Source organism: Hyla sarda, chromosome 3 (assembly GCF_029499605.1).
Source record: "Hyla sarda isolate aHylSar1 chromosome 3, aHylSar1.hap1, whole genome shotgun sequence".
In the NCBI taxonomy this organism is placed as follows: domain Eukaryota; kingdom Metazoa; phylum Chordata; class Amphibia; order Anura; family Hylidae; genus Hyla; species Hyla sarda.
In genome coordinates, this window is record NC_079191.1 from 418463465 (window position 1) to 418475680 (window position 12216).

Sequence of the window (12216 nt, forward strand, 5' to 3'; positions counted from 1 at the left end):
AGGATCTCTCTTCAGGACCACAACCCTCCCAGTCTACTAAAAAAAAATTTTTCCCTCTGACCTTTTTGGCAGCCAAAATTTCCTTGACCGAGAAGACGTCCGAGGAGCCGGAAACAGGAGTGGGAGGAACAGATTTGGGAGAAAAACGGTTGAGGATGAGTGGTTTGAGAAGAGAGACGTGAAAGGCATTAGGGATACGAAGAGAAGGAGGAAGAAGAAGTTTATAAGAGACAGGATTAATTTGACACAAAATTTTGAAAGGACCAAGATAGCGTGGTCCCAACTTGTAGCTAGGGACACGGAAGCGGACATATTTAGCGGAGAGCCATACCTTGTCTCCAGGGGAAAAAACGGGGGGAGCTCTTCTTTTCTTATCCGCGAACCTCTTCATGCGTGAAGAAGCCTGTAAGAGAGAATTTTGGGTCTCTCTCCATATAATGGAAAGGTCACGAGAAATTTCATCCACAGCGGGCAGACCAGAGGGCAAGGGGGTAGGGAGGGGGGGAAGAGGGTGACGGCCGTACACCACGAAAAATGGGGATTTGGAGGAAGATTCAGAGACCCTGAAGTTATACGAGAATTCGGCCCATGGAAGGAGATCTGCCCAGTCATCCTGGCGGGAGGAAACAAAATGTCGCAAATAATCACCCAAGATCTGGTTAATTCTTTCTACTTGTCCATTGGACTGGGGATGATATGCAGAGGAAAAATTTAATTTAATCTTGAGTTGTTTACAGAGAGCCCTCCAGAATTTAGACACGAATTGGACCCCTCTATCCGAGACAATCTGCGTAGGCAACCCGTGAAGACGAAAAATGTGTACAAAAAATTGTTTAGCCAACTGAGGCGCAGAAGGAAGACCAGGAAGAGGGATGAAATGTGCCATTTTGGAGAATCGATCAACGACCACCCAAATAACAGTGTTGCCACGGGAAGGGCGAGGAGTCTTATCCCGGGCACAGATAGTGCAGGCTCGCACAAAGTCCACAACATCCGTCTCCAGAGTCGGCCACCAATAGAAGCGGGAGATGAGTTGCACAGATTTCTTGATGCCCGCATGACCTGCGAGATGGGAGGAGTGACCCCATTTGAGGATTCCGAGGCGTTGGCGTGGAGAAACAAAGGTCTTTCCTGGAGGAGTCTGCCTGATGGAGGCAGGAGAAGTGGAGATCAGGCAGTCAGGTGGAATGATGTGTTGCGGAGGGAGATCAACTTCTGAGGCATCCGAGGAACGAGAGAGAGCATCGGCCCTAATGTTCTTATCGGCAGGACGAAAGTGAATCTCAAAATTAAATCGGGCAAAGAACAGAGACCACCGGGCCTGGCGAGGATTCAGCCGTTGGGCAGACTGGAGGTAGGAGAGGTTCTTGTGGTCGGTGTAGATAATAACAGGAAATCTTGATCTCTCCAGCAGATGCCTCCATTCCTCAAGTGCTAATTTAATGGCTAGAAGCTCTCGATCCCCGATGGAGTAGTTCCTCTCCGCTGGAGAGAAGGTCCTAGAGAAAAAACCACAAGTGACAGCATGCCCGGAAGAATTTTTTTGTAGAAGAACAGCTCCAGCTCCCACTGAGGAGGCATCAACCTCCAATAGGAAGGGTTTGGAAGGGTCAGGTCTGGAGAGCACGGGAGCCGAAGAAAAGGCAGACTTGAGTCGTTTAAAGGAGTCTTCTGCTTGAGGAGGCCAGGACTTGGGATCAGCATTTTTTTTGGTTAAAGCCACGATAGGAGCCACAATGGTAGAAAAATGTGGAATAAATTGCCTGTAATAATTGGCGAACCCCAAAAAGCGTTGGATAGCACGGAGTCCGGAGGGGCGTGGCCAATCTAAGACGGCAGAGAGTTTGTCTGGATCCATCTGTAGTCCCTGGCCAGAGACCAAATATCCTAGAAAAGGAAGAGATTGGCATTCAAACAGACATTTCTCAATTTTGGCATAGAGTTGGTTGTCACGAAGTCTCTGAAGAACCATACGGACATGCTGGCGGTGTTCTTCTAGATTGGCAGAAAAAATTAGGATATCGTCCAGATATACAACAACACAGGAGTATAACAGATCACGAAAAATTTCATTGACAAAGTCTTGGAAGACGGCAGGGGCATTGCACAGTCCAAAGGGCATGACCAGATACTCAAAGTGTCCATCTCTGGTGTTAAATGCCGTTTTCCACTCGTCCCCCTCTCTGATGCGGATGAGGTTATAGGCGCCTCTTAAGTCCAATTTAGTGAAGATGTGGGCACCTTGGAGGCGATCAAAGAGTTCAGAGATGAGGGGTAAGGGGTAGCGGTTCTTAACCGTGATTTTATTAAGACCGCGGTAGTCAATGCAAGGACGTAGGGAGCCATCTTTTTTGGACACAAAGAAAAATCCGGCTCCGGCAGGAGAGGAGGATTTACGGATAAAGCCCTTTTTTAGATTCTCCTGGACGTATTCGGACATGGCAAGAGTCTCTGGGGCAGAGAGAGGATAAATTCTGCCCCGGGGTGGAGTAGTACCCGGGAGGAGGTCGATAGGGCAATCATAAGGCCTGTGAGGAGGTAGAGTCTCAGCTTGTTTTTTGCAGAAAACATCCGCGAAGTCCATATAGGCCTTAGGGAGACCGGTTACTGGAGGAACCACAGAGTTACGGCAAGGGTTACTGGGAACCGGTTTTAGACAGTTCTTGGAACAAGAGGGCCCCCAACTCTTGATCTCCCCAGTGGACCAATCCAGGGTTGGGGAATGAAGTTGAAGCCAGGGAAGTCCAAGGAGAATTTCTGAGGTGCAATTGGGGAGGACCAAAAGTTCAATCCTCTCATGATGAGATCCGATGCTCATAAGAAGGGGCTCCGTGCGGAAACGTATGGTACAGTCCAATCTTTCATTATTTACACAATTGATGTAGAGGGGTCTGGCGAGACTGGTCACCGGGATGTTGAACCTGTTGACGAAAGAGGCCAAAATAAAATTTCCTGCAGATCCAGAGTCCAAGAAGGCCACAGCAGGGAAGGAGAAGGCAGAGGCAGACATCCGCACAGGCACTGTAAGACGTGGAGAAGCAGAGTAGACATCAAGGACTGTCTCACCTTTGTGCGGAGTCAGCGTACGTCTTTCCAGGCGGGGAGGACGGATAGGACAATCCCTCAGGAAGTGTTCGGTACTAGCACAGTACAGGCAGAGGTTCTCCATACGGCGTCGTGTCCTCTCTTGAGGTGTCAGGCGAGACCGGTCGACCTGCATAGCCTCCACGGCGGAAGGCACAAGAACAGATTGCAGGGGACCAGAGGAGAGAGGAGCCGAGGAGGAGAAACGCCTCGTGCGAACAGAGTCCATATCTTGGCGGAGTTCCTGACGCCTTTCGGAAAAACGCATGTCAATGCGAGTGGCTAGGTGAATAAGTTCATGTAGATTAGCAGGAATTTCTCGTGCGGCCAGAACATCTTTAATGTTGCTGGATAGGCCTTTTTTGAAGGTCGCGCAGAGGGCCTCATTATTCCAGGACAATTCTGAAGCAAGAGTACGGAATTGTACGGCATACTCGCCAACGGAAGAATTACCCTGGACCAGGTTCAACAGGGCAGTCTCAGCAGAAGAGGCTCGGGCAGGTTCCTCAAAGACACTTCGGATTTCCGAGAAGAAGGAGTGTACAGAGGCAGTGACGGGGTCATTGCGGTCCCAGAGCGGTGTGGCCCATGACAGGGCTTTTCCGGACAGAAGGCTGACTACGAAAGCCACTTTAGACCTTTCAGTGGGAAACAGGTCCGACATCATCTCCAGATGCAGGGAACACTGGGAAAGAAAGCCACGGCAAAACTTAGAGTCCCCATCAAATTTATCCGGCAAGGATAGGCGTAGCCCAGGAGCGGCCACTCGCTGCGGAGGAGGTGCAGGAGCTGGCGGCGGAGATGACTGCTGAAGCTGTGGTAGTAACTGTTGTAGCATAACGGTCAGTTGAGACAGCTGTTGGCCTTGTTGCGCTATCTGTTGTGACTGCTGGGCGACCACCGTGGTGAGGTCAGCGACAACTGGCAGAGGAACTTCAGCGGGATCCATGGCCGGATCTACTGTCACGATGCCGGCTGGCAGGTAGTGGATCCTCTGTGCCAGAGAGGGATTGGCGTGGACCGTGCTAGTGGACCGGTTCTAAGCCACTACTGGTTTTCACCAGAGCCCGCCGCAAAGCGGGATGGTCTTGCTGCGGCGGTAGTGACCAGGTCGTATCCACTAGCAACGGCTCACCTCTCTGGCTGCTGAAGATAGGCGCGGTACAAGGGAGTAGGCAGAAGCAAGGTCGGACGTAGCAGAAGGTCGGGGCAGGCAGCAAGGATCGTAGTCAGGGGCAACGGCAGAAGGTCTGGAAACACAGGCAAGGAACACACAAGGAACGCTTTCACTGGCACTAAGGCAACAAGATCCGGCAAGGGAGTGCAAGGGAAGTGAGGTAATATAGGGAAGTGCACAGGTGATTACCCTAATTGGAACCACTGCGCCAATCAGCGGCGCAGTGGCCCTTTAAATCGCAGAGACCCGGCGCGCGCGCGCCCTAGGGAGCGGGGCCGCGCGCGCCGGGACAGAACAGACGGGGAGCGAGTCAGGTAGGGGAGCCGGGGTGCGCATCGCGAGCGGGCGCTACCCGCATTGCGAATCGCATCCCGGCTGGCAGCGGGATCGCAGCGCCCCGGGTCAGAGGACGTGACCGGAGCGCTGCAGCGGAGAGAGAGAAGCGAGCGCTCCGGGGAGGAGCGGGGACCCGGAGCGCTCGGCGTAACAGGTGTTTTCCTGCTATGGAGAACTGGATGCTGTGGACGGGCTAGACATCCATCGGGTACATTAATTCTCCATATCAGGGGCCGGTGTCCTCTCTGCTATAACCCGTACCATATAGGTGGTCTAGCAGGTATCACGGTGCACGGGTGAACAACCCCTACCAGTGGGGAAACAACCACCAGTTGCACTGACACCGGGGGCCCGCTGGGAGAAGTACTGGCAACACAGGGACTATGTCAAGCCTTAAATTGTCCACTTTCCAGCACTAAGATGGCTGACCGGGAGCTCAAGGCGCCGAGGCGCAGGCGCGAGCTCGGTCGACAAGTGGGCAGGCGCCAATACTAGGAGAGAGGGCCTGCCAATACTCAAGATGGCTTGAAGTCTCCAGCCGGAACACCACGCATGCGTGAATTGGAATACCACAGGCCTTTGAACCGGAAGTTTGGATCGGGTCACCGGAAATCATTACAGTGGGCAAGGACGCCGATCATCTATCACATTGCTTTTTTGTTCCTATGGAGGTATCAGGGGTATTGTTTGAGATCTTTATGTTCGGGTCCCACGTCTGGGACTGGAGGTATGGACTGATTGGCACGGAACAATGCTTCATAACACTGCACTGCATAGCAATTGTTTATTGTATGCGTAGCACGAATGTTTTGTTTTTTTTACATTTTTTGTTGTTACACTTAATTTTGCAGTAGAACAGGGTTCCCTGTACATGAGATGTATAGAGGTATATTACTGTAAACTTACTGGTTTGTTTACACATGCAAATTATTGTACGCCCACAGGAAGTGAGGTCACATTGTCTTTCCCTATTTAATGCACTCATTATGTAACTTGCACTGCTTGAGGACGGCCACGTGAGGTGGTTGAAACGTCGCTATTGCATTTTGGTGATAAATAAAAGTCACTATTCTTCACTACGCTGGAGTGCTGCTGCGTTTACTTGGTTGTCATATCTATCTATCTAATATCTATCTATCTCATATCTATCTATATATCATCTATCTATCTCACATCTATCTATCTATCTATCTCATATCTATCTATCTCATATCTATCTATCTATCTCATATCTATCTATATATCATCTATCTCATATCTATCTATATCATATCTATCTATCTCATATCTATCTATCTATCTCATATCTATCTATCTATCTATCATCTCACATTTATCTAAATCCTATCTATCTATCTATCTATCTATCTATCTATCTATCTCATATCTATCTCATATCTATCAATCTATCTATCTCATATCTATCTATCTCATATCAATCTCATATCCATCTATCTCATATCTATCTATCTAATATCTATCTATCTATCTATCTCATATCTATCGTTATCATATCTAACGATCTCATATCTATCGATCTATCTATCTATTTCCTATCTATCTATCTCCTAACTATCTATCTATCTCATATTTATCTAATATCTATCTCATATCTATCTATCGATCTATCTATCTATTTCCTATCTATCTATCTATCTATCTATCTCATATCTATCTATCTATCTATCTATCTCTCATATCTATCGATCTATCTATCAATTTCCTATCTATCAATACATCTATCTATCTCCTATCTATCTATCTATCTATCTATCTATCTCCTATCAGTGTGTACAGAGGAAGTGTTTTTCCAATCAGTGTGCCTCCAGCTGTTGCTTAGTCTTTGTAGGAGGCTGACTCTAGGGGCGGTCAGTAGCTCTTCAACAACGTCAAATACACTGCGAAGGCGCTATGTGTGACCTTAACCTATTACTGTTTATAGCAGTAAATGATAGTGGAGAATCCTGCACTCACCGCGTCCACCGCTGCAAACGAAGAGTCTTCATAGAGGAGGAGCCCCTGTCAGCAGTCTTTCCCCCTTCATGAAGCCTCTTCGTTTGCAGCGGTGGACGCGGTGAGTGCGGGATTCTCCCCTATCATTTATTGCTGTATTCATTCATCTTCTCCTCTGATCCATGCACCATTCGCACCACCCCACTATTTAATGTTGTCTTCACATGGAACCATTTCCCAGGTGCTGGATTAATCAATCTCAGAAGTTTGAACTGTGCCTCCTTTTCTTTTTTAGCATTGCTATTACTGTTTATATCTCAAATACATAGGGATTCCATATTATGGAGTTGTTCTTTCCAAGAGACATTGCTTCTAGAGGAGAAGCCAAGGGCGTACGTACCATAGTGGCAGACCATGCGGCTGCTATTTGGGGGGCCCCATCCTGGTTGGTCCCATTCTTTTTTTATTGGGAAGAAACCGCGAATACTCCTCTCTCTAGGGAACTGCAATGTCAGCGAATTAATGTTGGAGGGGGGGGGGGGGGGAGATACAAATCAATGGGAGGCCCATATTGATATTTGCTATGGGACCCCATTCTTTAGTGTAGAAGAAGCACCATATGGCGGCCCACAGAGTGTCTATGGTTCAGTAGTACAGAACAATTGGGATTCCATGTACCAACATCCAGGCTAATTGTGTCTCTCTATAGGCATGACTTCTTAGGCCCTGTTCACATTACGTTTTTACCATCGACTTGTGCGCACAATTTTTTTAACCTCCCAATCATACTAAACTGTATATCAAGTTAAATCTGTTGACCTCCACTGACTCATTGTATCGAGCACATGCATCAGTTGTGGTCCGCATCTGATTTTGCCTGATTTTATGTTGGAAGGGGAATCATGGTCAACCACGTTTCCCGAAATCAGGATTAAATTGTGTTCGATTTTTATACTATTACTTTTTAGGTAAATCGTACTGAATAGTGTGACTGTGCCATTTAATCCGTTCAATCGCACACAATTTTTTTTTTAACATATGCCTAGTAGCCCCTTAACAAATTCTTTATCAAAAACTGATCCGATTTTGTTTTAAAAAATGGGATAAAAAGGCATCAAAATGTTCAACCATACAATTTATGGATACAATTTTTAATCGCATATATATTTATATATATATATATATATATATATATATATATATATATACACAGTGGTCCCTCAAGTTACAATATTAATTGGTTCCAGGACGACCATTGTATGTTGAAACCATTGTATGTTGAGAAAATAACTCTATGGAAACCTGGTAATTGGTTCTGAAGCCCCAAAATGTCATCCAAAAATAGGAAAAAGTGAGGATTAAACAAAAATAAGTAGATAACTAATATAGATAAAGCAAATCCTTACATATAAAAGTAATAAAGATCTGCTGGGAGCTGTAAATCACTGTCTATTTCAGTGTTTCCCAACCAGGGTGCCTCCAGCTGTTGCAAAAATACAACTCCCAGCATGCCCGGACAGCCTTCGGCTGTCCGGGCATGCTGGGAGTTGTAGTTTTGCAACAGCTGGAGGCACCCTCGTTGGGAAACACTGGTCTATGTAGAGAAAAGGTGCTTCTTCAGGGTCCTGTACAGAACACCCAATGTCCTAAAAAAAAAAAAAGTAACATGGAGTCGCCCTTACTTGGTGTCCAAAGGAGCAGCTAACCCTGGTACAAGTAAAGTGCAGTACAGAACATGTAATACCTCCCTGTACTGTAGGGGGCACTACCAGACACCAGTCAGTGCATACACTTCAGTAATACAGGGGTTTTACCAGTGAAATGTCCATTCTGATTGGTCGGTTCTTCCAGCCATTGGCATGTTTTGCAGATTCCATAGCATTGTATGTTGAGTCAGGTTTCAAGTTACAATGGTCCAGAAAAGACCATTGTATGTTGAAACTATTGTATGTTGAGACCATTGTAAGTTGAGGGATCACTGTGTATATATATATATATATATATATATATATATATATATACGATTTTATACCATTTTATGCAATCGGTCCATTGTCTGTTGATCGGATGGTAAAATCATGATGTGAACGCCACCTTACTCAACCACACAGTAAAGGAATTATCGAGTGTTTACTTACCCAGCGACTTCCTATACAGAGATCCCTCCTGTTCATTACCACAGCAGACAAAGTCTGGCGGGATTATTCTACCCCCGCAACACCGCTGAGTAAAGCCATCATGGAGTGATCCTCCACAGCAGGCCTGAGCTCCGGCCTTAGGATATGGGTTATCCCCGCAACAGGAGTCTCCAATCCCAATAGACACTCTGTTCTGTGTTCTGTCGTAACAGCAGACCTCACCTAGACGAGAAAGATACATATGGTGTAAAATGCCTTTTTTAATTAAAACTATATTAGCAATCAGTCGTTATAAAGATAAATACAATGTAGTGTGACACAGCACGGGCCTGGAAGCAGCATGCAATAAATGAATACAATTACTGTATATTGCGTAAGAGTACAACATACCACACGGATCTCCCTGCACTGTAGATCATACCACATGCTACACTAACATTCCTGCGGACAGTATAATGATGTAAAGGCACATAGGTATTGAAAGAGCCATCATTACAAGTCATACAATAAATCCCAATCATACAAAGCATGACAGTACAATATACAGCACAGGTTCCCTAAGCTATACACTTTACCACATGCTGCACTAACATTCCTGCGCACAGTATAATGATGTAAAGGCACATAGGTATTGAAAGAGCCATCATTACAAGTCATACAATAAATCCCAATCATACAAAGCATGACAGTACAATATACAGCACAGGTTCCCTAAGCTATACACTTTACCACATGCTGCACTAACATTCCTGCGCACAGTATAATGATGTAAAGGCACATAGGTATTGAAAGAGCCATCATTACAAGTCATACAATAAATTCCAATCATACAAAGCATGACAGTACAATATACAGCACAGGTTCCCTAAGCTATACACCGCACCACATGTTACACTAACATTCCGCTCCATCGCTTGTTATAAAAGAAACAATGGCGAACAACAATACATTACAGTCTGTGATAAGGAAGGAGTATGGGATCTAGGGGGTGGTAGAGCGGCATTTGTCCTCTTCTTCATCGACGAAAAGGCACAAAGATTCTGCTTATTCACACTTCTTTTAGTTTCCAAAAAGATTTGTGGGGCTGGAGGGGAAATGTTTCTCTTTGACAAAAGCACCAAAAGGCTTGTGGAGACTCATAGGCCATTCATTCTTCACTGGGAATTTTGGGAAAAAGGATACGCAAAGTACCGTAGTTCAAAGTAGTTCTCTTCTCTTCCCTGCACGTCTAAGACATTATAGGAGTTTTAGTAGCTTTCTTCCAAAAACAGCGCCACACCTGTCCAGGCAGTACTGCAGCTTAGTCCCATCAAAGTGAATAGAACTGAGCTTCAGTGCAGCACAAGAACAGGCACTGTTTCCAGAAGAAAGCGGGATACAAAACTCTCAGCATGCCCGGACATTCCCAGAACTTCACCCGGTCACGACTGGTGAATGGTGCGACCTGTGTTGCCTCCCATCACTTCTGTGGGGGCACTGTTGACTTAGATGACCTTTGCAACCAACCATACTTGTACCCCAGATCTCAAATTTAGTGCTGAAACCAATTTAAAGGCAGCTGCGCTTCATGTGCTACTTCTGTACATCCCCCTAGTGCATTGGTCTCCAAACTCTGGACCTCCAGAGGTTGCAAAAATATAACCCCCAGCATGCAACTCCCTGCGAACTTTACCTGGTCTCAACTGGTCTACAATATCGGAAACATGTGTAGGGGGCATTGTTGACTTAGATGGCCTTGTCAACTTGCACCACAGATCCAACATTTAAAGGTGTACTCCGGTGGAATGTATATTATATATATATATTTATATATTTTTTCAATTCAACTGGTTCCAGAAAGTTATTCAAATTTGTAAATTTCTCCTATTAAAAATCTTAATCCTCCCATAGTACTTAGCTGCTGTATGCTCCAGAGGAAGTTGTACAGTTCTTTTCAGTCTGACCACAGTGCTCTTTGCTAACACCTCTATCTATGTCAGGAGCTGTCCAAAAGCAGAAGAGGTCTGCTATGGGGATTTGCTCCTACTCTGGTCAGTTCATGACATGGACAGAGGTGGGCAGCAGAGAGCACTGTGGTCAGACTGAAAAGATCCCCACAACTTCCTCTGGAGCATACAACAGCTGATAAGTACTGGAAGGGTTAAGATTTTTTAATAGAAGTAATTTACAAATCTGTTAAATCAGCTGGTGCCAGAAAGTTAGGGACATTTTTTTTTTTCCACCGGAGTACCCCTTTAAGGCCGGGTTCACACTATAGAATTTCTGGAAATTCTGTAACATGAAGCTTAATATGCAGGTGAATTGGTTTTCTGTGAACCCATTCACACTGCAGAATTTTCTGGTCGCCCTCAGAATCTCTGGTTGGAACCCAGCCCTAGTGCTGAAACCTATATAAAGGCAGCTGCACTTTATGTGCTGCTACTGTACATCTCCTAGGGCAGTGGTCTCCAAACTGTGGACCACCAGATTTTGCAAAAATACAACTCCCCAGTTTTGAAGACCACTGCCCTAGTGTACTGACTGGGCAATGTAGTTTAGGGATTGTACTATTTGGTCACCATAAGGTAGAGCACATGGCTACAACCAACCTACATCCTGTTCCAAATTATTAGGCAAATAATATTTTATTCATTTACCTAAATTTACCAAAACCACTTATTTGATAGCAGCTTCACAAATCTTGCATCCATTGATCTTGTGAGTTTTTGGACAGTTTCCGCTTGAATTTGTTTGCAATATGTCAGAATAGCCTCCCAGAGATGCTGTTTGGATGTAAACTGCCCCCCACCCTCATAGATCTTTTGCTTGAGGATGCTCCAAAGGTTCTCAATAGGATTGAAGTCAGGGGAGGATGGAGGCCACACCATGACTTTCTCTCCTTTAAGCCTCAAAGCAGCCATTGATGCAGAGGTTTTCTTTGCAGCATGAGATGGTGCATTGTCATGCATGGAGATGATTTTATTACGGAAAGCATAGTTCTTCTACTTCTACTTTTGGGGAACCTAAAGGGGCCAACCAGCTCTCTTCCCATGATTCTGGCCCAAAACATGACTTCACCACTTCCTTGCTGACGTTGCAGCCTTGTTGGAACTGGGTGGCCATCCACCAACCATCCACTACTCCATCCATCTGGACCATTCAGGGTTGCACGGCACTCATCAGTGGACAGGACTGTTTGAGAATTAGTCTTCATGTAATTTTCATCCCAATGCAGCCTTTTCTGCTTGTGAGCATTGGTTAGTGGTGGTCGAATAGAAGGTTTATGCACAGTTGCAGGACACTGGAGGACTCTGCACCTTGATGTCTGTGGGACTCCAGAGGCACCAGCAGCTTCAAATATCTGTTTGCTGCTATGTAATGGTATTTTAGCAGCTGCTCTCTTGATCCGGTGCATGGACCTGGCAGAAATCTTCCTCAATGTGCCTTTATCTACACAAACCTGTCTGTGCTCTGAATCAGCCACAAATCTCTTAATAGTGTGAAGATCACGCTTACGTTTTCGTGAAATATCAAATTTTTTTTTTTATA

General features: G+C 45.7%; 1 protein-coding gene across 3 annotated transcripts in view; it reads right to left on the reverse strand.

The window, feature by feature from the left end:
* Nucleotides 1–12216, reverse strand: part of USH2A (usherin) — a 1021568-nt gene that overhangs the window by 219562 nt on the left and 789790 nt on the right. For all 3 annotated transcript variants that reach the window (XM_056568336.1, XM_056568335.1, XM_056568334.1), the window contains one exon: nt 8689–8910. In XM_056568336.1, coding sequence (XP_056424311.1) covers nt 8689–8910 — 222 coding nt within the window. The remainder of the gene's footprint in view (nt 1–8688; nt 8911–12216) is intronic.